This window comes from Mytilus galloprovincialis, chromosome 4 (genome assembly GCF_965363235.1).
Source record: "Mytilus galloprovincialis chromosome 4, xbMytGall1.hap1.1, whole genome shotgun sequence".
Lineage (NCBI taxonomy): Eukaryota > Metazoa > Mollusca > Bivalvia > Mytilida > Mytilidae > Mytilus > Mytilus galloprovincialis.
Window position 1 is genome coordinate 50658970 of NC_134841.1, and position 26721 is coordinate 50685690.

The 26721-nt window shown below is 33.0% G+C and overlaps 2 protein-coding genes across 2 annotated transcripts in view; one reads left to right on the forward strand and one right to left on the reverse strand.

The window, feature by feature from the left end:
- LOC143072380 (uncharacterized) overlaps positions 1–26721 on the reverse strand; it is a 230978-nt gene that overhangs the window by 27997 nt on the left and 176260 nt on the right. The window lies entirely within an intron of this gene.
- LOC143072371 (uncharacterized) lies at positions 150–22154 on the forward strand. The gene is made up of 9 exons (XM_076247267.1): positions 150–331; positions 1694–1861; positions 2400–2511; positions 3011–3071; positions 4061–4173; positions 15394–15431; positions 16402–16561; positions 17984–18096; positions 21056–22154. Exons 1-9 carry the CDS (start codon positions 245–247, stop codon positions 21416–21418), a joined length of 1215 nt encoding a protein of 404 aa, XP_076103382.1. The 5' UTR covers positions 150–244; the 3' UTR covers positions 21419–22154.

Below are 26721 nucleotides of genomic sequence, written 5' to 3' on the forward strand. Positions count from 1 at the left end.
AGGAATACTTGCATTTACACTTATAGAGAGCACAAATGCAAGAAATAAAGTAACCGGTAAAACTTTTGGAACATCTACCATTTTGAAGGGTCATGTGATTAGTTCTCTAGGTTTATCGTACGATTCGAGCCTGCAACAAGGGAACAGTAAGTCATGTGATGAACGGCGGGAAAATACCACATGGTATTCTTTAAATGTAAACACGAACTGAGATATTATCAGGTTAGAATATTGGAGGTTGACAATGCCTGCAAACGAATATGAACAAGTCCGATTGAAGAATCTAGAAGATAACAGAAGAATTTTGGCTGAGATTGGATTAATCAATCCAGTAATTATTTTTTAATATTAGCCTGACATATATGTACATGTATATAGTGACCATGAAATTACTTATAATTTATCCTTTTATTTTTATTTTTATATGTTTTAGGGCGACACACTTGATTTGTTGAGGTTTTTATTTGTTTCTTGTAAGCTTTTCATATTTAGTCATTAAACATTGTTGAAGGATACCTAGAGCCATGAATTGCGTTTTTTGGTGTTTTTTTTTATACACCATCTTTATACTTTCCTTGTATAATTTTTCTCCATTGTTAAAATGATACAAGATGATGTGAAATGAGTGCCAATGAGACAACTCTCCATCAAAGTCACAATTTGTGAAAGTAAACAATTACAGGTCAAAGTACGGCCTCATTGCCGGCAATGCTATTTTTAGCAATTATCTCCTTAAAAGGCGTTTTTTAATAAAATAATTATGGAAAAACTGCTGTTGTCTAATTGAAGCTCGTTATATATATATGTGATTTTACCGCACTTTAAAAAAATATATATGGTCCCATGGCTTTTCTTGGTGAATTTTAAGGGTTTTCACGATACCTTACGATTTCGCAGAAAATTTTCCCTAATTTTGATCAACATAAACATGATAAAGAAAACATTTCCGGCCCTTCATCATATTCATTTAAGGACAAATTAGTGCTTGCATGAAACTTCATTCATAATGCTTTGCAGAAGAAAAATATATAAATCCTACATGTATAACAACCAATCAAAGAGAGCCATCTATTTTTATCTCTATGTCATGTTCCCTTCATAAAATGGCTGCACCTATGCAATTCTATTTGGTACATTGTAACCTGAACAGTAAGCATAAAAGGGCCAAAAGAAATGACTAGTTTAAAACCATTCAAACAGGAAAGCTGACGGTCTTATCTACATAAAAAACGTGAACCACAAACAATTAAAATATGTTTTAACCAGCCATATTTAACCATAAATCCCTGAAAACATTGTAAAAATAGCATAACTATCTATTTTGATGGAAGAAGTATTGGCCTGGTTACCACCTTAAAAATAACTGCTGCAGAAATGCTACCAGTCAAGCTAATTTGGATAAAAAGTAGTTTCAGCAATGGATATTTATTATAAGATCTCATAAATAATTCGAGGAGGGAAATTTTATTGTGGACAAACCAACATTCACTGAGATTTAATAACAAAGTATTAAAAAAGATAGATCATGCAATTTAAATTTTATTTAATTCTGGGAATTCTGGGAAAACAACATTGACCTAATGGGATACTTCTTTTACAGTGAGAGGGTTAGAAATTTATGGCATATTGTACTGAAAGAGTTGTATTTTCCAGTTAAAGTAAAAATCTTGATCTAGACGATTTTCAATTTCAGTACAAATCCTTGCCAAAAGTCAGCTTCAAGAAGGGTATCCGTGGTAACAAGAGAAAAGTAGAAGACAGCACTTCTAGTCGACCAGCAAAGAAGCATGTTGAATTAGATCCAGAAAATTCTGGATCTTTGAGGGGAAGTCGTAGACGTTCAGCTCGTGTTAAGGGAAAGGTACATATATATGTAGGAAATTTCCACAAAAGCAATTCTGATATCTAATTGGAATGATAGTCATGCATTTTGAAGGACTTAATATTGTGCAATTATAACTCTTTCTTTTGTTGTTTAATTTATACATTGTTGAACTATTTTATTTGTTTTAAAGCCATATTGGGATATATATTGGTTGACTAAGAGATCAATTAAAAATTAATCAGTGTGAGATTTAAGTAACAGATGGTATGTTTTCACTTCTTATTAGAAAAAGTAAAAAGCAAAGTATATCGAGCACAATCTTCGAAATATCCAATAGATTAACAAAACAAAAAATTATAAATGATATATATATATTGAGTTTCAAAATGATGGTTATAGCTAACTAACAAAATTTGCATAAACTGTGCTTGGTGCACGAATCTAGTATCTATTATAAATAAAATTTGTAACTTTTGTTAGTTTCATAAGTATAAAAATATAATATTGAGATGCATATAAAAAAGTCTGAATTTACAAACCGACCAGATTATTTATATTTTGGCTTGCATTAAAGGAAGTGCCAACAGACACAGAATTAAAGGAAGAAGTTGACCAATGGATTGATGAGAATGATGCACCGGCCAAAGTTGCACCAAATAGACCAAATTTTTACGGAGCAGTTCCAGGTAATATGTTAAACAGTTTATCCAAATTTCTTAGGAGGAGGCATACCTGTTTTTCTTGTTCATTTGTTAGTCTAATTATTGAAACATTTCTGTCAGTTTTTAATCTGCAGCCAAAGTTAAAAAAGTCAAAGCATCTTAATTTTCTCTCTTTCTTCAATGTTTTTGGGTTTTTTTTGCCGAAAACTTATTCATGTATTAACTACACAAGAGAAATTATCCTAAATGAAAGTCTAGAGACAGATAACTAACTACGCAAAAACAGTAGACATTTATAAGTCGACTGGAGGTCATGTTTCTATAAGTACTGTAATAGTCTGTCTGTCATAGTAGTGGTTAATTGATAAGTATGGTAACACATAGCAAAAAGTACACGCATATTACAATGATAATTGAAAACATAATTTCTCTTATTTGGACAAGTGGCCATTGTTTCTGTTCAGACGGTATATTTTTATCATTTACAAATTTGAATTACAATGTTGTTTTCTTTGCATTTTAGGTGTGGAAGTTGGAACAGTATGGGCCACAAGAATGGAATGCTGTCGTGATGGCATACATAGGTATTGGATGTTCTCATTAATAATGCTTAGGCCAAATAAAATAATATGTGTGGTTCCAGTTACATGTAAAAAAAAAATTAGGGTAGGTAGGTAGGGATTTTTTTTTTATTTTATGTTTTTTTTTTACATTGAGTCTATGGGAGCAACATTCTGACTTTAACAGTGCTTAATGGAAAATGACAAAAAAATCTTTAGGGTAGGCTAATATTACGACTAAAAAGTAGGGTAGGTAGGGTGACTGGAACCACACATATATTTTTATTTGGCCTTAAGCCAAAAATTATTGAAAATTTTATGTTTGTTTATTATAATGTTAGAAGTAGAAATGTTGAAGTTTAGAGCTAAAGTGAAACTCCTTACAAAATCCAACTGAGATTTTGATGCTCAAATTATCGCTTGATTTTCAAACAAAATATGGTTCCTAGCTTAATATGTGTTTGGTTTACTTGTATGATACCTGTATCACCATACTAACTTCCATCATTTATCAACCAGACAGTCAGAATATTATAGAAATCCTTTAAGAATGATGAAGCTATTTCCATTTGTTCCAATCACATTGAAATTAAGATTTAGGTGAATGGAGATTAAAGAAATTTCCAAATCATCTGAAATCAGGTCGCTCAGGCTATGGCAAACTTGCCTGTTTTATAATTTTAGCTCAAATGAAAAATTTTCATTGAGTCCATCATCTTCCAATTTCAAAGAAAAGATTTTGAAAATATATATTTTGTTATTAATTATCTATTCAAATCTTGAATTATAGCAACATCCAGGACAGGTATAGAACACATTGAATGTAATAGGTATGTTATATTAAAATAAGAAGATGTGACATGATTGCCAATGAGACAATCAGTCTCCACCAGAAACCAAATAACATAGAAGATATGTTTGTTATGGTAAAGCCATAGTTATTTCCCCTGATAATTATCTTTTAGATAAATATTTTGTGATTTCTAGGCCTATAAATATTTTGTGATTTCTAGGCCTACAGTAGCAGGAATCCATGCTGGACAAGATGGATCTTTTTCTATTGCTCTCTCTGGTGGATATGAAGACAATATTGACTTGGGAGATTGTTTTACTTACACAGGAGAAGGTAATTACATCTCTGTTATTTCTGTCGTTACTATAAAATGAAATTTTTAAATGATTTATATATTTTTATTAAGGCATAAATATGAACTGCTTTTAATAGGATTATTTTATTTTAGGTAGTTTATTTTTTTGATAGACCATGTTTTAGTTTGACTACTTTTGTAAGCAATATATAAAAACATGGCAACATGCAATCATTTTGCACATATTTAAAAACAGCAATAACTTACAGTGATTAATGTTGAAATATTCAAATTAAAGGAATCAAAAAGATTCTTAAATTCTTACTTTTTGGTGGGTTATTTATATGCCCTCAATTTTAACACACTTTCGTTTGTCCAATTTACACTAAATTATGCTTAAAGGGATAATTCGCGATTTTTCACTTTTCATCTTATTATGTTCATAATACCATAAAAAACATATTCACCAAGTTTTATTTTGATATGAAATCTAATAAAGGAGAAAATTAAGAATTATTAATTTTATTTCTTCAAACTTCCTGACTTATGTGACGTAGTTTAAGTCTTTAAGCATGCCGGGAGTGAAAATAATCTCATTTTAAATCTTAATCGTTAATCATCTTATAACTCTATTTAAAGCGCATCGACGACGTTTGGTGTAGCTATTAACCAACTAATAATAAAGATGGAACAGCGCTCATCTTGAAATTAGAATGTACGATTTATATTTTAATATTTTCTGTAATGATTATAGTGATACAAGTAAATCGTATAAAATATTTTTTATGATTTTTTTTTTCCGACGTATATTTTAAACAAACATATATAACTGAAAGTGTTTTAAAAATGCATGTTTGTACTTTTTACCTTTTACGTCAGTCTAGTAAATATGTGCTACTAGTACATTTACATAGTGTGCAAATACGGCCCGCAAATACAATGTGTATTGTACTTTGACACATACATAAAGTTACTACCTGTTGAATGCGTGGTTAAATTCAAGTTAATTAAAAGATTAACATTTTGTATCTTTTGATCTTTACTCGGTGAATTTAAGCCGTCACGGTTCACTTTTCTAGGTGTGAACAACATTTCGTATGAATGATAAACGGGGGAATCTTTAAAATATTTTCCATGAGCTCAGTTTAATTAAATATATTATTAACGCTGAATATTTCTGGTTAAAAAAATAAGAAATACTTAGTTAATATAATTGAATAAAGTTATAAATAATGATGTCCTTATAAACACGAGTAAATGAATTAAAAAAAAAAAATAAGAATCGGTGACCTTGAATTTTTGAAATAGATAGTAATTACCAACTGCAGTTATATAATTGGGTCGTTCAAAGCGAAATATTCAGGAAGAAACGTCCTTATCAAAATAATTTAATTCTCACCGCGTACTAATTCTTCAGCTATTTGAACGAAAATATCAAAAATGTTGACAGAAAATTGAAAGGTCAACTTTGTCTTATTGGAACGGAATTGAATAAGAACGATTTTTTTTTAATTCTTTGTGATTAAATTTTGAAATGAGCTTTCTATTTTATTTCAATCAGTTTATGGTTTCAACCCCGAAGCCTTCAAAATCTAACATGAATACCCAGAGATTCGTTTGGATAACCTGGAATTCAAATAATGGAATCACCATTGTTATAAATACACAAGCTAATCTAACTTTTAACTTCTACCTAATATTTAGCCAAGATCAAAAGACGTCGAATTAACTTAATCATTTAACTTTTTCTCAATCCCTTGTTTTCTAATGATTGGAGCGTGGTTGTTTTTGTAAAAAGAAAAAAGTTTGATATATAAGCCTTCTTAATAAATCTATACTATAAGCTAAAATGTCTAGTTCAGAGAGTGAAAGTTCTGATGTATCCAGCTCCCAAAGTGAGACAAATTTTGACGAGTGTGGTCAATTTGGGTACATATTAGAACCGGAGTACACTGAAGAAGAACTCCAACAAATTGAAGCTGAAGAAACTTCTAGACAACAGGATATTTTAAATAATCCTCGCAAGTTTGACACCAATTGGTGTTCATGTAAAAACTGTATAGTCATGCCATTGCCGGAGGAGTGTTTCTGCTGCCACGAATTTACGCTATTAGAAGAAAAAATGAATTTGGGTGAATGTGTCACTGAAAATACAGATTTTAGAATAGTTTGTCTAAACCCCGTTGTTCTTGAAACAAGCTACATAAGTTTCCTGAGATACAAGCGCCATAGAGGGAGAGCTCCAGACGTACTTACTAACAGACAAAGCAGGCTTATGGCTTATCGTCAGTTTGTGTGTTGGGTCAGGAAAGGTCAACCACTTGGCAAGAAACACAGAATAACCCTACCGGCTTGTGTAGTTAATGTCATTAGAAAAGAGTTTCCATCGTTGGATGGGGTATACGAAGGATTCAAAGAATGTGAAAGTGACACTTCAGACTCTGAATAGTTCTAAAATCATTTTCACGATTAACCAATACAATTTTTCACAGAATGTTTCAGATTCATTTCATTGTTTGTGTATTAATAAACCTATTTATGAACTATTTAATTTTGAGGTCTAATTTTATAGAGTTGCTTGTTGTATATATTAACATGAAGGTTTGGTATGCCACAGTACCACGGAGCGTTGATATCATTTGACACGAGATCCTCCAGAGATGTTGGTGGGGTTCTTGTTGGGCAACCTAAACCAGTTTCCGATGATCTGTTTTTTTGTGTCTTTTGATCGTTTATTGGTTATGTTTTATTATGACGTTGTCAGTGTGTTTTTTAATACTACATATGACTTCCCGTTTTGGTACCTTCTGCCTTTTTACAAACAAGACCTTGAAACTGAACATTGGAAATGTATCATGCTACTACACAATGCAACAAGTTTGTAAGAGAACATGCCACTCTGTCTTTTTTTGTTCATTGATTAGGCCGTTATTTTTTTATTCTTCATATTTGTGATTTCTTGGTCTTTTTCAGCTGATTAGGCATCTCGTTGTTGAAGGCCGTACGGTGACCTGTAGCTACTAATTTTTGTGTTATTTGGTCTCTTGTGGAGAGTTATCTCATTGGCAATCTTACCACATCTTCTTTTTTTTTTATATCTAAATGTTTGTAATTATATCGTTTATGGTTGCTATACTGCTTACACGTTTTGGATAGACAATACAGTTTGAAGTACTTCATACAGGTTTATTTTTTTTGGACACAATCAGTAACAAAATAACAAAATTTAACAAATAAACACAATAATAAGTATTCATGTTACATTATAACTTTATACGATGCAGAAACCTAACATTTATAAATCAACGAATTATAATACTATACACGATTCAAATAAAAATACTACAAACGGTAAATACTAGTATCTCACAAAGGCTTCATTTTGCATCTTTTTACTCTCTGACTCGCTCGATTTCGTCTCATTTTACAAAGCCTTTGTTCACTACTTCCCTGAGGTTTTTTTTATACATGAATATATATTTGTATACGGACTTTGCAGTACTATCCAGAAGCGTACTTCAATAAATAAACAAATTACGATTTGCTACACGTCATGATTAAAATATAAATATTACAAACGGAAATTAATTCAAACATTTTCGGCTTGCATCTTCCTTCCATCTGCCTCTCTTGATCTATCTAATTAAGGATGCCAACTATCACTCCTTTTTCTCTTTTAAACTTGCTTATACATATATATTTATAAGACCAATTAATGCATACCACACTCAACATACTGTCAATTTTAGATATTCAATCAAGAAAAGCGAGATCTGTGATCGTCAATTAGGTCTTCCTTACACGGTGCAGGGTCCTTGCTTATGTTTACGGGCAGTGACAGTGACTTTAGCTGGTGAACTGTTTTCCTTTTGGGACCCTCCTGTTGGCTGGTGACTGCAAACTGCAATATATCGGCTTTGAAATCGTAATCCTTCTTCTCGTATATTTTGCGGGCCGTCCACCTTCCAGTGCTCTTGGAACATCGGGTTGCGAAGGACAGTTTGCCATTGGCATCGGTCTTTTGGTTTCTCCCGATGTTTACATTGTTGTCTACCACTGCCAACTGAGTACGGGCAACCATTGATGCGTATTCAAACTCGAGTCGCTTAGGACAGTATTTCAGCATCATGGAGTGATATGTTTCCAATGCTCCTGTGTGGCAAAAAAGATCTAGTTGACGTATGTCCCGTAGAATTAGCTTGTCTGTGACGACCTTCTCTAATGCTGCATATGCTTGGCTGTCTTGATTCAACCATTTCTTTTTCCTTATATCATCAGGGCTTAGTGGGGGGTGTCCACATTGTGTCACAATCTTCCCAGGAAAGGTGTGTCTATTCGAAATATGACAAAGAAGGCTTCTCCATGTCTCTTCAAGTTTATCAGAATCACCATCGGATTGTCGGGAACAGTACCAAATGTGGTTACAGATGGAGGGGATCCATGGCTTCACCTCATTCAGCAGCTTCTTTGGCTTTATGGCTAAGATCTTCTTCTTAATCGATTTTGATAAATGCCAAACGTCAAACTGATGTTTCTTGTCACTGTGGTCTGTTGCCATGGCTTTGCGGATCTGGACATGTCTGTCTGTAACAACGACTCCAACTGTAAGATCTGCAGCCTCAATGCTTGCAAGGGACCGCTGAAATCCTATGAGTTCCATCTTGTTTGACGATGTGGTTTCAGAAACTTGGACTAAGCTAAAGTCTGGTATGACGCCGGTGGCTGAGTCCATGAATGTGTACGTACAATACTTGGCTGAAAAGCCTGGACTGTCACAGCGTCCATCTCCACCAAGAATGAGCTGTTTACCATGTAGCTGCTGTAGAATGACATCTCTTTGCATGGTGTAGTAGCGGTCAATGGCAGGGATGGCGATGTCTTTCTGCAAACTGTAAAATTGGGTTGATCCAATAAACTTTAGTGATAGTATTTCGGCAAAGTGAGATAGTCTTGCAAAGGTTTCACCAGACAGGATAACAGCTGTAGCCACCATCAAATTACCTGCAGGTTTATTGTTGACCAATGGTTGTGACTCCCACGAAGTTTGGTGACCTTTCATACATAGGAACTTAACTTTCATCGCAGTACCGTTGTATATGATCTCGGAAGCGTCAGCAGCAATTGGTTCTCCACAATCTGTGCAAATCACTCGTCCAAACAATGACTTCAGGCAGCTCTCAAATGCAATAACCTTAGGTTCTGTGGTGATGTGTTGCATGGAGTCTGAAGATGATGACTGATTTGAGTCCCGGGATTCGTCGCTTGGTACATAGGATAGATCGCTGTCGGGTTTCTCGGGGCTGGATGTTGGTGTAGGCGTGGATGCATCAGATGCATCCTGGTCTTTCTGAGGCGAACTAATGAATGCTGTGTCAAGTGGCTGTGTTGAGGAGATAGGGACCTGTAGGTAGCTGTGGTTTGTCATTGAGGTACCGAAATCAGTGTCAGTTTGAAGTTGTGGTAATGTCTGAACCCCGACGTCAACCATTAAGGGTTTCGACTGTAAAGAAAATGCGGGATATAAAATAAAATGACCATACTCCTTGGAATTATTTTTCATTACGAAGCGTTTAAGTTGACATGCAATATTGGTTTACCCATTGTTGAAGGCTGTATGGTGATCCATAGTAGTTAATTTCTATGTCACTTGGTAGCTTGTGATCAGTTGTCGCATTGGCAATTATACCACATCAATAATCTCAGTTATATATATATATAATATAATTCAACTTGTAGAGAGCCTTGAGGTACAGATTTAAACAAATATAATACTGATATGCATAACACTTTTTTCACACTTTCAATGACGGAAATACTAATAAAAATATAAAGAAACTTAAATAAACCGAATCTATTTCAGTCAAATTGTTGAGAACACCTAAGTTGAATATGAACTCAATTGGTTTTATATATAACAGGATTGCACACTCAGTACCAAGAAAGGAGCTTACTTTATCGAATCATAAATGTTACTTGTTCTTTATATATCATGGTTCATTCAGTATTTGTAGACTAGCATTAATTTGTATGAGGCATATGACCTATATTATATTGATGCATAAAGATGTCAGGATTTACAGAAGTTAGAAGAATCAAATTCCAATAAAAAAAACTTACTGACTATCTATTACCATAAACTCTATGAAATGGCCAATTTAACTGGTGAAATAACAAAAAAAAAAGCTAAGAATACTTACCAATACATTGACTTTTTCCTCTACAGCTTTTACAGCATGTTTAGTTTTTTTCTGTGGAATGTTGTTTTCTGAAATAATTTTATCAGAATAAGTTCCAAGACAACATTTAACATTTGAAATTCCCTTAAAAATTACACCTACAACAAAATAAACATTAGGAATTCGTTCGGCGGATTGATAACTAGTTGTTAGTTGCCCCGCGTCCAGTGGCAAATATTTAATGCATGTTAAAGACGCGACTGCAGATTAAAGAAATACATAATAAAGAAGTTAAACTCGAAGTATGAAATGCAGAAACAGAAATGGAATATATAGAATGACGGTATTATGATGAACACAGCGAGAACACACAAGAACTTTATCGACTCGAGTCTAGGTTCTTTTTTTTTTCTTTTCTTGCAAAAAGAAGACACATGTATCATGTTGTGTCTCCCAGCTTCATTTCCACTGGCGGATCTAGAAATTTTCATAAGGGAGGTCCACTGACCAAGAGGAGCCCCGCTCCAGTGATTTCCTATATAAGCCACCAGATTTTTCCCACAAAAGGGGGCTGCCACCCCCCCCCCCCCCCCCCCCCCCCCCGAAATTTGACTCCGATTTCGGAGACTTTGTTATCACAACTGTGGTTTAATAAGTTAACTTGTTTTAAATTATGAAAATAATAAATAAGAATATTTCTTCTTCATTTTAGTTAGACGTGCAGGCAAGTCTATAGTTCCTGGAGATTTTCATATGGAATAAATATGTTAATAAATACCTTTACTTTCTGTCATGACTGAATTCCCTCTGTTATCATTGACCCCATTGACAATTGGTAGTGGCATCTGTTGGAATAAAGTAGAACATTATAAGGCAATGATAAAAGATGAACAAAGAGTAAGACCAAAATTGGCATATTTTTCAAATGAGACAAGTATGTTCTACTGTTCAAACCGGGGTATGTAGTCAAACCTTTAAAACTTGGAAATTGCTTCATATAAATAGGAATGTTGTATGATTGTCAATGAGACACTTTTTACCAAATTCAAAATGTACTGGAATAGTCTGGAAGTATAATATTGTGTTTTAACGCTAGAATTATTTAAAACATTTCTATTTTAAATGTTATTTATAATTATTTAATGCTTTTATTGTAATCCTCTTCCTTTAAAATATTTATTTTTGATCTGCCAACATCACATTCATTTAACAGTAGGAAAGATTCGAACATGGAGAAATTTTTACCTCAAGCAACACTCTTTTTCTTGTTTGTGAATTACTGTCATCATCTCTCAAGCCTTGGTTGTATGCGAACAGTGTTGGTACTGCATCTGACTTCAGTCTTCGATGTCTAGGTGTGAAGCCTATTAACCTGCCCTGAAATATGAAAAGTTCATTCATTAGTTACTCTGTCTCAATATTTTCACTTCTGCCACATGATTATGTCGCTGTTATCAGTCTTAGCACTCAAAACAATTACGTTAAAAAAATGGTATGGAAAGTCATAGTATACTGCATGATGGGATGAAAACGGGTTCGCACAAATGGGAATAGGCACAATGTAGGTATCCCTTTGTAATGACTGTATCACAGAAACAAGATCGGAGGACAAAAAGTCACATACGAAATATAATTATAGCAGTGATATTATTTATAACATATTTGTATGTTCATAGAACAACGGGGCGCAGGCTTCAGACCACAATTAATTCACTCTGTTCGTGGTCTATAAGCAGTTACATTTATTCCAAGTTTGAAGCGGTGCAAAATTTTAATATAATTTGACTTTTACTAAGAAATGCATTGTAGCAAAGGGGAAGAGTAACTCTCATGTCAGAAACTCGAAAATAATGTAATTTAACAGAAAAGGAAACAAATAACGGACTTTGGCAAAAAGGAAGAAAGCTTCTGATATATCCTTTTCTCCAGACATAAAATCTTTTTTCAATAAATCATCCTACAACAGCTTAAAAGCTGGAAATGCCCACCGATTTCGCGGGTGTGTTTTAGTGTTGTGAAAATCTTATATTGAAAAAATGACAACTCGTTTGAAATATTGAATGTACATGTATCTAGAGACAACCACAAACTAAGTATCATCTTCGTGTCATAATTGCGCATGCTTGTCTCTTCACATACAAGTAAACGCAAATTTCCTAAGTGCAAAATATTTCGTAAATGCGCCCGCTTATATCGGAAATAGGACAAGAAAGTATAAGATAGTCATCCATAATTCTCGGTTAAATTCTCTAGGATTTACTCCAAACAAAGTTGTAAAATGATGAAGTTTTCTTTTTCTTAAATTATATTCATTACAACTCAAGACCATAACTTAATTTAAACATTTGATAAGCAAATAAAACAATCTGACAAAACATAATGAAAGTTATTGTGTACAAAAGCATTGGCGGACCCAGAGGGAGTGGTTTCGGGGTTGGACCCCCCTCCCCCCCTTGTTTTTTGGCCGATCAATGCATTTGAAGTGAGACATGTAGTTGGAACCCTCCTTTTTAATGTGACTGGATCCATCCCGAAAAGTAAATCTCTTGTACAATTGAAAATTCAAAAAGAAATCATTTTACATGGTACGTGTACAGTACTAGATAATCTTCTACACATTAATTTTGAAGCCGAAGTCAAAATTATTAATTTATGGTGTTATTGTTTCTGTCTTTGCACATGTCAGAATTATTCAGCCTGTGGATATAAATTTTAAACTCTTAATTTCATATTTGGACGGATTTGTGTATTTCAATCATGTTAGGGGCATACATTGTTAACAGGATGTATAATACACCTGACTAAATTTTTGATGGCACTTTTACCTGTGCACACCTGGGTAAAACAGCTGGGTCCGGAATTGTGTAATGTCACCAGTTTATTAGCCTGCAGGAAGTATCTAGAATACCTGAATGTGACACTATTACACGACCTCTGGCAATAATTCAAAAGATCGTCGGTTTTCATATTAGAGTAAAGTACCCGAAATGAATAAAATCTATTACAGATAAAAGACTTTTTTTGCATAGTATTTTCGAATAAATCATTAGAATAATTATATGCTTTAACAACTTCCAAATTAGTGTCCACCCACTAGATGTATTCCTATCATAAATATAGTAAGAAAAATTACTCCTACGATTGACAATAAATCATTACAAATTTCGTTAGCCTAGCTGTCGACATTTTATATCCCGAAACTGCTTAGCCTTAACTTGTAGGACCACGCAACTGGGTTGACCTAGTAGACAAATAAAAAGCATAACAAGGGGGTGGTAAGATCTATTAAGTTTCCGTTTCCACACGAATCAGGGAAGACATACAGTGTACGCTCCCATATACCCATCACCCTTTCAACCTTTTCTATGGGGCAATATGGAAAAGGCGGGAAAGGTGGGGGGAGGGGTTAAACAGCATCTGTAATTATACTACATGTTAATAAAGTCTTATTTTTAAACCATTATTATTTTAAGCAAATGAACCTTTAAATGTTTTACGTAATTTTTATTTTTTTATGTACACATACGTTTTTTTTGCACCTAATAACAAAACGTCATATATAATTCAGTTTCGAGTAAACGTATAAATTAATTAATTCTTTTTTGGTTTGTTCTGAAATATTATTTTTAAAGCAAGTTTTAAACAGAATTTATTAAGTTGATATAAATGACATCACATGATTGTTATAAAATCAAAATGACGAAGTGGCTAGGTACCTTTTATGGCTTCATTGTGCCAAGAAATATATACCCCCTTGCATGATTAAATCAAATATCTATTATTTTAAACAAGTTCATAAACTTAAATTGAATAAATATAATAAATAATATAATATTTGAAGATTATTTTCTTGTATATATTCAAAAATTATCAACAAATTTAATTTGTTGTGACTTTTTGTCTGTGACCTTTTTACCCGTTTACTAAAATATTACTTGTAAACAACAAAATCTGTTACTAATGCATTAATGTCGAAACTACATTTATCTGAAAATATCTGAAACTACATTTATCTGAAAATATCTTTCAACCAGGCTTGGAAAGAAATAGCAATAAAAACATTCATGAGAAAAATCATAATTACCATCAAATTTCCATCGAAACAAGATGCTTCAAAATGGTCTGCACACACTTTCTTGAACTTGTTGTGAGTGAAGGTGGTTGGTGTTATAGGTTTAGGTTAATCATCCACGTCTGGTACAACTCTTTCTTTTTTGCAGGATCTGGGAAAGTGTGTAAGCTTATGCCATGGGAACTCCGAGTTGAACATCCGTACGCTTGACAAGTCATTTTGATACTGCCGGAATATACGATATGCCATGCTTGTTTTTTTCGCTTTGTGGTATTCAGATATTTTATTCAAATATACTCACCACGTGACAATTTGTATCGGAGATGCCGTCAAAATGGCGATAAGTCGAGAAGTGATAGTGAGATTTTGATTTTGATTTTAATCACTCATCTAGAAGAATTGAACAATAATTTTAACAAATCTATGATTATTTATATCAAATAAACATAATATAAAATTTTCATTTTTTTGCGAAGTTTCCCTTTAATCCTATAAGGCCTTATATGATGTGTGAACATATTATAGTTCATGGTCAGAGTTGGTTCTATGCTTATAAATCTAGCTAGTTTGCAAATTAATGTTACATGTGTAAATCACCATGAAGACAAAAGCAAACATTTAAGAGGAAATGGACAAAATAACAAAAGAGTTCTCTCAACTATATATAACAAATTTTAAAGATCAATTTCATGGGGAAAAAAAGAAAAAAAACACTGATTGAAATGATATACAATGACTGTTGCTTCAGTAAATGCGTACTCACGCTTTCCAGAATGTACATAATATAAACTAATAAAGAAATCAGTAATTATTTAAATTGATATTAATAAAAGGAATAGGTGAGTTAGACAGCAACACAAAAAAATCTTGGTAGCAGGGAAGACCTTTTCAGGTCAACAATGCAGAAATATTCCTAGAATGTTTTTTGGAAGAAAATTTGGAAAGTTATCTGGTAATATTGACCATGTTGGCATGTTAGAACTATAATTTAATTAATTGATATTTTGCAGGAGGCAGAGATTTGAAAGGGACAGCCAACAAACCAAAGGTAAAATATGGGCTTAAGTTATACTCCTACCTTAAAGTGCCACTCCTTATAAATGTAAAATATCCAGCTGCTCTATAAAATTTTGGACTTGCAGCCCTACTTTAGCTATAGTTATACCATAATAATTTAAACAGTATGCCAGTAATGCTACTTTCCAAGATAAAAACTGAAGCCTTTATGTCTGTTTAATAAGTTTTGCAACAACTATCTCAGTAACACTACAAAAATAAAATCAATACATGAAGTAATGAGACAGCCTCCTGATAGACTTTAAAGTCTAAAAAACTTTAAAATGCATGAGTGATCATCTATGTATTAGCTCTTATAGCAACTGGTCAAATTAAAGGCAGTGATATTGTTGGCTTTTTTCAAAACTACCTCTACCCTTTTTTATTGGGAAAATATGCGTTATTTTTTTATCAAATTGGGAAATTTATAATAAACCATGAATATGACTGGAACTTCAATTTGCAGATCTCCTTTCAACAGGTAAACCCTCATTTGAAATAAGACCCCTTATTGTCAGTGAAGATTCATTAATAGACCCTCAAATCTACACATATAGTCATTTTATGCATGAAAAATTATGAAATGAGTGTTTTTCAGTTTGCATTCATGCACAAGACTGCACTGTTGGGGAAAAAAGTTATCTTTTTTGGGAATAATTTTAAGCCATTTTTTTTTTTTCAAATTGGGATTTTTCTCCAGGGGAAAAAGCCTTTATTCTCCAGTAATTTAAGGCAAACAATATCACTGAAAGGTCCCAATTGTATTTTAATTTTACAATCTGGTTGTCTGAGTGGTTGAACAAAAATGTATTGGGTAATAGAAAAACAGTTAATCAAGTCATAGATATTATGTGTACTGATACTATTCAAAATAAGCACCATTAGGTACTTAAATCTTAAAACAGTGTAGTGATGTGAATTAACAAGTTTTAGATGTATTAACAAGTTTTACATTTCTATAGAATCTGAGAACAGCACCACAGTCTAAAGATCAGACGCTGACTCGTGGGAATCTTGCATTGAGTCGTAATGTAGAAACTGGAAATCCAGTCAGAGTGATTAGGGGATATAAACTACAGCAGTTCAGTCAATTTGCTCCAGAGGATGGATACAGATATGATGGTTTGTTTTTATGCCCCACCTACGATAGTAGAGGGGCATTATGTTTTCTGGTCTGTGCCTCCGTTCGTCCATCCGCTTCAGGTTAAAGTTTTTGGTCAAGATAGTTTTTGAAGAAGTTGAAGTCCAATCAACTTGAAACTTAGTACACTTGTTCCCCATGATATGATCTTTCTAATTTTAATGCCAAATTATAGTTTTGACCCCAATTTCATGGTCCACTGAACATAGAAAATGATAGTGCGAAGTTCAGGTTAAAGTTTTTGGTCAAGGTAGTTTTTGATGAAGTTAAAGTTACATCAACTTGAAACTTAGTACACATGTTCCCTATGATATGATCATTCTAATTTTAATTCCAAATTAAAGTTTTGACCCCAATTTCACGGTCCACTGAACATAGAAAATGATAGTGCGAGTGGGGCATTCGTGTACTATGGACACATTCTTGTTTAAAAGTGCTTATGGCTCGGTGGTGACCTAAACCAAAAATGTATATATATATTTTGTATATACAAAAAGAGCGAAAAACAGCTGAAGGCCACCAATGGCAAGAAAATCCCTCTCTTCCAATGTGTGCTTCAGCTGGTCTGTAATCGAAAATGTGTACTAGTTCAGTGATAACGGATGTCATACTAAACTTAGAAACATAAATTAACCAAAATAAAAAATCATACAAGACTATCAAAGGCCATAGAATGTATTGTTTACAGCTACATGAAGACAAAGTTGAAATATTCATTTCTTTGTTATGTTGAAAGAATGAAACACTTAAATTTTGTTTTTACCTAACCTGAATATATAGATTTATCTTACCTCCTATACATTTCTAGGACTATGATTGGTTAATAGCGTCCTCCTGGAAACCTTGTATATTTGATATTAGGTTAGTAGGGAGGGGGGCTTATTTCATTCACGGTTAGTAGTAGTGTTGCGTCCCTTTATATTCCATATAAGGTAAAAGGGAGGCGGGGTTTATAAACTGTAAGTAGTGGTGTTACTTCCCTTTATTAAATTCAAAACGGTACTGAGAAAAATATCTTAAAAGTTTCAACAGATGAAGAAATTGATGATTGAAATAAATTCTTAAAACACATATAAACCTAACAAGTTGTTATTGTTGGCATCTGCTTTTGTAGGATCAATGGAAGTAGCTAGTTTCTTAATGCTAACAGTATCGAAGACTTGCTCATTTTGATAGGTCACAAGTCTAAATTTTACATGTTAAGATAGTCTGTAAGATAAATTTGTTACATAGTGTGCTAATGGCGTAATACGGTATATATGGGGTCAGTAAATTCCATATGGGGATTCAAGCTTCACTCTCACCCCATATGGAATTTACTGACCCCATATATACCGTATTAGGTCACTAGCACACTATGACTAATAATACATAAAACTATTTGTACATTATTTATTTTTAAGGGTTATACACTGTAGAGAAATATTGGTCAACAACTGGTCAGTCTGGGTTTTTGGTGTGGAAATTTGCTTTAAGAAGATGCACCGATCAACCACCACCACCATGGACTTTTGAGGTGAAAAATACTATGAATGTAGAAAAATTTATGCTCATTTTATTCAGTGGCGTAGCTTGCCTTCTGTTTATACCGAGGCAGGGGGTCAGGGCCCCCCTGAAGCGATAGAGATTTTTACAATTTGAACAAGAAAAAATCGTTAAAAATAGTTGCTGTTCAATGTTATTTCATCATAATACTGTTAATTATATGCCTTACTATCTATACTCAATGCTATAAAAATAACAAAATACATAAAGGTAGCACATTAGACAACCAATGAAAAGTCAGTTTCCTGACTTGCTAGCAGTTACAGAAAGCAGGAACATATATACAGTCAACTCTTGTTATCTCGAAGTCAGCCGGACAAGAGAAATATTTCCAAATACACATAGTTTGACTCAAACGAAAACCGGAAGTTTGACAGACCAAGGGGCACAACTCTTGCTTAGCTTGGTTGCGCTTAAATAAATCCCGATGAATATGGGAAGGGGATCGATATTCTGGTATCAGATCGATGTATTTGTATGTCATGGTCTTTCATTATTATAATAACATTATTATTACTTATTCAACTGTTTCAGTTACAATTTTTCCTATGGTTGTCCGAGAGAGTAATTTCCAATCGATCTTAGCGTTATTTAGGTCGTTTAAAGTTGACAAAATTGTTTATTCTCGGATACAAGAGAATTTAGAAAATTTAGATTTCTCTTCATTTTGTTTCATCTCACTCTTTCTTTTCAAAAGAAATACAACAAGATTAAAGACGCTGATTGAGTAGTTTTTTTTTAGGTGATCATCAACGGAAGTCTTAATCCTCACTTTATACACATCCAAGCTCATTAGTGTAAATCTCAATTAATTGTTTTTGTAAACATTTTAAATACTTTTTCATGAACATTAACAATGTATCACTAATTGTTTATAAACATTTTATAAAAGATAATCTTTTAATACAGTGGTCAGTGACCGGAAATTACACGTGTATTGTCAGATTAACTCTTCAATCCATTTAAATTCCGGAGGTCATGTTTTGACATATTCGTATTAGTTTGAGATAAATAATAAATTTTGAATGCTTTTGTTAACCTTGGGACCGTAAATTTAGTTCGACTCAACCAAAATTTCGACTCATCAGGAGTCGAATTACATACATTTATATGGAACAAAGTTCGGGACCACTTGAAAACTTCGACTCATCTGAAATTTCAAGTCAACCGAGTTCGAGACATCGAGCGTTAACTGTATATTGACATACTGTTCCCAGCAGAAAGCCAGCTCAAATGCCTAATGGCTCCCAATATATTTCCAAGCAGTAGTACACTCTAATATAGTTGGCTGTACCTCACACGTCATATCACAAGAAATTATGACCTTGCTTGGTGGATAGAAGAAACCTGTACAAAATGTTCAATACAGGAAAAAAAAAAAAAAACGCAAATATTAAGGTTTATTTGTAACAAGTTTTGTGATGATCATTTATTTGGTCGTAGGTCACGAATCAACGAATAATAGATAATCACCACAAAATGACAGCTGGATTGAACAAACGAATTTCAGGATAAACTATGAGAAAAACATATGCTACATGTCAAGTGTAGCACGGCACTTGTTTTAGTGGTGTATTCCTTCGAAGGTCTTGAAATTACATATTGAATGATTTTTAACTTTTTTTTTCATTCACGATGAACATGACAACTGGCAAATAACTAACATTTACTTTATTCTGAAGTCTTCATTATAAATGAACAGTATTTGGTTGATTTTTTTTATATATATAAACTGACATTATGTATTAACTAACAGACATATTTCTCTGGAATTAGTGATTCCTTTTATTAAATATTTTAAATTCCCTGCTTGTGAAAATGTACTATGAATTTAAAATAGCAAGAATAAAACTTGAGAACCACAACATGTAAATTATTTTCTGTGCACTATAATATATAAATGCATATTTTGTTTTGTTTAGTACCAAAGTCAATGAACATAGTCGTAGGGGAACATGTCAACGGTTATAAATGAGGGTTTGAATGCTTAGAATGGGATTATCAAATATTTATTTTTTAATCATTGTCGCCCATAATTTGATTTTCCTTTATTTTATAATTTAGCACCATTTTAAATCTATATTCTTTTAAATTAAAATTAATTTCCGGGCCAATTTTTCTGTTTCCTTAAAACCTCACCCAGGCCCTCATATACTAGAAATTATTCTGACACAAAATTAACTAATTGACCTAATTCAATGGTAAAGTGATTTGATCGGGTGACTCGTGAGTTGCATCCTCATCTATTCTACTCACGGTTTTCGCTTGCAATGGGGTAGGATAAAATAAATCTGTTGTCGATTTCCTTTTACTCTGACAAACTTGAATTACAGAAAAGTACCGTAAAGGATATTTCCAAGTAGAGGAGGGAAAATTAATTCAAATGTTCCCATAAGTCTTGAATAATTCGTAATGGGTATACATCAGTAACCACGCCAACAAGACATTACAAGTTGCTACATTATTGTTTAGTAGCCAGTTTGCTGCAATTATCATTTAAAAGAAAATACAGTGAAGGAAAATATATTTTTTTTTTTACTGAGGTTGCCTAAATGTAAGCTACGCCCCTGTTATTTACCTATATACAGTGTTCAAAAACATACTCAATGTCAAATGGTCATTCTTGAAGGCCGTACGGTGACATATAGTGATGGAGAGTTTTTATTGGCCATCATACCACATCTTCTTATTTTTATCTCAAATTAAGGAATATGTAAGAAATTAATTAAGACCATAATTTTGTCACAGAACTGAATATTATCATGAAAGAAAGAAATCTATATGTGTTAAATGTTTAAATATTAGGTTTAAATTGAAAACACATTAACGTCAGCTTTAAACCTACAAAAATGAAAAACAAATAAATATTGGATAGTTTACCACCAATAGCAATTTTGATAGCATGATAAATGTAACTTCTATCATTGCAGGGTGATGGACAAAGTTTAACAGAGAAAATGAAGAGCGACTCTGGTTTTGATTCTGATGAAACCGCAAGTGAGATCAGTAGTTCACAATCTTCTTCTCAGATTGATGAAACTACAACACATGATGGAAAGGATGAAATTCAGAAAAAGATTAAGAATGAAAAACCAGAAGCCCCTGAAAAAGAAGAAAAGGCCAGACAGACCTCAGGGGATTTGAAAGAGCTGAAAACAGCTGATAAAGATACAAATGGAAAATGTGATCAAAATGGAACTGATTTGGTGTCTGATGCTAAACAAAATTTAAAAGATGAACCCAATAAGAAAACTACAATGACAGAAATGGTCAATGAAATAGAAGCAGCCTAATGGTTTTGGAGTCGGATTTATCTTTGTAAGGGCTAATAAGATAGTAACTCTGCATGCTTGAGACACTTGATTGACTTTAGTCATAATTGCAGGTGCAGTAATTATGTGTATATAGATGCTTTGATATATTCAAACTAATTTGCAAGAATATTTTTTTTATAGTTCAAACATTGATGAAGAATTGTTCTAGTATATGTATGTGTATGTCTCACTGCTATTTGTATGTAGTGTGTACAGTCGAAAGGCATGAAGTGGTAACTTGGTACCCCATAATTACCAAAGACCAAATTACTTCATAAAAAGTATGTATGTACCCTTTTGATGACTTACAAATTATCTGCTTCCCTGAATCAATTTTTATGTTGTCATCAATGCAACTTTGTTAATTTCAAGTATGCTATTTAGATCTTTACAAGTATTTCAGCTGAAATGGTTTATTATTAAAACTGCTCTATGTTAAAAAAAAAAAAGAAGTTTTTTTTGTGTGTTTATATAATTTTTGCAATCATATTACACATTTTTATGACTTTGACAAAAAACGTTATTAAATAATGAATTATTCATATTGTGAAAGGACAAGGTATGATAAGAGGCGTTTTTGGCCCCCTTCCGAAATAAGTTTATATATACATCATTGATAGCCCTAGTATAGAAACTATTCAAAACTATGATTTTATTATGTTACGGTGAAAGGAAGGTTGCCTAGCAACGGTTTAAATAAATAACCAAATTATCACATATGCATTGCTTTCTCATTACCAATTAGCATAATTCAAAATAATATTGTTTGTTTTTAAAACACTAACTTGAGTTTGCAAATGAAAAGTCACTTCAATTTAAGTTTTAAAAAATGCTTAGCAACAACCTAGCAACCAAAATTTTGCCTAGCAACGATTCTAAAATTTGTAATTTCGGCCATATGAGGTTTAAATATAGCAATATTTAAAGATTTAGCTACTGTAAATGATTTATCTTTCATATATATGATGTCTAAGTCATGCTTATTTTTTTCAAGAAAATGAAATTGACAATAGCAACCTAAAAGTTGCTTAGCAACAGCCGAAAAAGATAGAAATTAAATTGAACTACCAAAAAAAAACCTTTTGATTTATATAATTGTACAAATTATAGTAAAATCAGGTTAGATTGGTTAATATATGCAAGAATAACTAGCAGAAAGAAATGAAAGCAAGTCAATTGTATATCATGCTGATAAAAAGATTAGCAACCAAAATAGTGCTTAGCAACGGTTAAATAATGTTTTTTGTTGTAAACCGAAGTAGGTTTTTGGCATTATTATTATATATTGATGATGTTAATATTAAATTATATGCTGTTACCAAAAACAGGGTTGAGATCTCAAAAAGAAAGGTGTAACTCCGCCGCATTTTTATCTTTCAATAATTAATTCCATATATTATTTTATTGCATAGCAATATAATATTTCCCACAGAAAGTAACCAAACGTAAGCGTGCAATAGATTCTTTTATAAACCAACTAAGTACATTATTGCCAAAAATGACTGGTTATTAAAATAACATATTTTCTGTAATGGCCCTGTTATTTCTGTAATGGCCCTGTTTTTCTGTAACGGCCCTGTTATTTCTGTAATGGCCCTGTTTTTCTGTAATGGCCCTGTATTAATGCCCAGCTTGTGTGTATTAGGCCCAGTTAGGGTTTTTAATAAAGTTACTAAAATTAAGCTGTAAAGAGTATACACCTTTTTGTATTTTATTTAATTTAGTAGCCGGCAACAAACATTAAAGAACCATATAAAGGGATCACTGTTCATTCTGTTTTTCAACACATAACTTCTTTCAACTTAATATCTTGGATATTTGGTTTATTTAAAGCTTGATCAAGGTGAAGTACAAATTATTTTTTTTCAAACTAAACTGTCATTAAAAGACTTAAGAGTAAGAGAGTAGATCAAGTTGGCAGCAACACATACACTTTTTCAGTTGGTTAATAAATGTATTAACTTAAGAAATGGGTGTTTTTATAATGACCCTGTTATATGTCCTTGGTCAGTTATAATGGCCTCGGATGTCTGTAATGGCCCTCGGCGTTGCCTCGGGCCATTACAGACTTCCTCGACCATTATTACAGGCCTTGGACATATAACAGGGCCATTATGAAAATACCAATTGATTAATATTATAATATTGCACTAGTGCAATAAATCTTCAAAATTTATGACGTCATCAACGATAAAATCTTAGTTTAAATCATTTTTAACCGGATTTTTGTGACAAAAATGTCGGTTATTGATTTGGGGATGTACGGCGGGCGGGCGGGCGGCAATCAAATGTTGTCCGTGCATTAACTCATGAACCGTTCAACCAAAGCTTTTAAAATTTTAATATGTTATTACTGACAACTATACGAAGGTCAAGTTCAATAATGGCGATTTTGACTTTTACCGTTCAGGAGTTATGGTTCTTGAAAGATTGAAAAATGGAGTTTCCAGTCGTGTTTGTGCATTTACGCATGAACTGTTCTACCAAAGCTTCCCAAATTTTAATATGTTGTTACTGATGACAGAATGGAGGTCGAGTTCAATAATGACGATTTTGACTTTTACCGTTCAGGAGTTGTGGTTCTTGAAAGATTGAAAAATGGAGTTTCCAGTCGTGTCCGTGCATTTATGCATGAACTGTTCTACCAAAGCTTCCGAAATTTTAATATGCTGTTACTGATGACAAAATGGAGGTCAAGTTCAATAATGACGATTTTGACTTTTACCGTTCAGGAGTTATGGTTCTTGAAAGATTGAAAAATGGTGTTTCCCGTCGTGTCCGTGCATTTTCTCATGAACCATTCAACCAAAGCTTTTGAAATTTTAATATGATGTTACTGATGACAAAATAGAGGTCAAGTTCAATAATGACGATTTTGACTTTTACCGTTCAGGAGTTATGGTTCTTGAAAGATCGTAAAATGGCGTTTCTATTCACGTTGTTGCATTTACTCATGAACCTTTCAATCTAAGCTTTTCAAATTTTAATATGTTGATACTGATGACAAAATGGAGGTCAAATTTGATATTGACGATTTTCACTTTCACCATTCATCAGTAATGGTTCTTGTGATATTGCCAGGACACAAATAAATGTTAATAAATCCGGTTTGCTGTCGTTGTGACAGCCTCTTGTTTACTATGATATTATTACGTAAGTATTTCTGTATTGGCCTTGTTATTGGTCAGAGGCTTGTGAAGGCCAATACAGAAATACACGTAAAGAGATAAATATTTTTACCTTGATTTGGAACTATCCAAATCTCAGTTTGTTTCTTTTTATTAGATGCAATACACCTTATCGCTAATCCCGGCTGACCCAACCGCTTGAACTTTTGACGTCGACAACAGTCAGTTCCATTGTGGCGTCAGATATTTTGTTTTATGACGTCAAAATTTTACGGGAACCTGTGTGATATCCAGTAATGGCGGACAAATAGCGATAAGGTGTATACATAATGATCTGGTGCGGTTTCTAGGTGTCTTCAGCATTTTCTCATCTGATGAATATTTCTACCCTTTTCAGTCACTATAAAGTGTTACAAATTTAGTCGCAACACATAAATAGTAATTAGAAAGGTACTGCCATTGCATGTGTTATGCAGAAACTAATTTAAAATCGATGTGTACAATCGTGAAATTATGAGGTCGTCAAGAAATGAACTTTGTGAAAATCTACTCGTTCCCCAAACCTGAAATAGTTCTATCATCTGCTTTCAAAATACCTTTTAAATGAATGTGAGGTCCCGTCTTTTGCCTGAAATGTATGCCATACTGACATTTTCAGCATGTTTAAGATAACTAAATGACAACTGCGTCTTCAAAACAACTGTTTACTTTCAGTTAGTGTTTATCGTGACTTTCGATGTAAAATCTAGAGACGTTCTGAAATCCTGCACTTGTGTCAACTCGGCCAATACAGAAAAAATCTATATTGGCCGAGTTTACACATTATATTGCATAGGCAGTTTTCATCATATTAAGTCCAATAACAGGGGGTCTCATTGGGGGGTTCCCATCCCGGATCCCACTTACTGTTTTGTCAGATTCCCGTATCCAGCTTACACTATGTACGTAAGCAATTCTCATTTTTTTGGTCATTCCCGGGTCCCGCCAGACCTCATTTCCCGTTTTCACGACACAATAATTTGACTTTCACGTATCACGCTTACAAAAAATCGGCAATCCTGCGTCACGCTTAGATCCCAATGAGACCCACAATAACAGTGTAGTTAATTAATCATTTCAAATATTATGTTGTTATACAATAAAAGGGTTACTGCATGAATATTGGGGAATATTGTCCCTCGTAGAACACATATTGCACTCGCAAGCTCGTGCAATATAAAATTCTACTCGGGACAATATTCCCCAATATTAATGCAAAAAACCCTATATTATTTATTTTTATAAGATGAAAATGGCATTTAAATATTTTTAGTGAATTTTAGCAGATGTAGGGAAATTAGGTTTTGGTCATATCTTACTAATTGATCATCATTCAGAATTTACAACTGTTTCGTATTTTATCATATCATTCTATGCAGCAGAATCGGAAAGGCAGAATTATGAAGTCATCAATACATGTTTACAGTTGAATAGTTTTATTTGACAAGTTTTATTAAAATGTTATTAGTTTCATATGTTCCACATTTCATTTTCCCCAGTTCATTATTTTCATAAGATGTTTTATATTTGTAAATGTTATATTTTATTAATAAAGTTTTATTCCAGATATACTTATTCTTATATAAAAGCCTTAGCATCTCTATATATATAGCCTAGGTATGAATAATAAGATGTAGTGACAAATATACTGTAATCAATATATATCTAGAGATAGGCCAACAAGAAACAGGTGCCTTTTCAATATGTTAAGCTCTAAATCATCCAGTCTACATATAACATACAACTATTAACCAGGTAGCTAACTTGGAACTGGTACATGGAGAATTAAGATAAAATTGTATTGTCTTATCTAAATCTTTAATAAGACAAATTTCACGATAGACATTGTATTGCTTGCTTATTTATCATTAACAGAGGAGCAGTTAAGTTTTACGCTTGTCTGTACGTCCCAAAGTTGTTTCTGTTCTCTAACTTAAGTTTGCCTCAACCAATTGTTTTGAAACTTAAATTACACAATGCTTATTACCACAAAATCCAGATCAAGTTTGAATTTTGGTGGCATCTTTATTCAAAGTTCTAGACTTGTGTCCTTTTTCAAATGGAAAAATTGCCGAAATTTTGTATTATTCTCAAACTTTAGTTTGCCTTGACCAA

Excerpts from the sequence above, each read along its gene's own strand:
- LOC143072371 (XM_076247267.1), top strand. The coding sequence starts at position 245 with ATGCCTGCAAACGAATATGAACAAGTCCGATTGAAGAATCTAGAAGAT. Across the intron at positions 1,862-2,399 it reads CAGCTCGTGTTAAGGGAAAG|GAAGTGCCAACAGACACAGA; the intron begins GTACATATATAT and ends CTTGCATTAAAG. Across the intron at positions 16,562-17,983 it reads GGATGGATACAGATATGATG|GGTTATACACTGTAGAGAAA; the intron begins GTTTGTTTTTAT and ends TTTATTTTTAAG.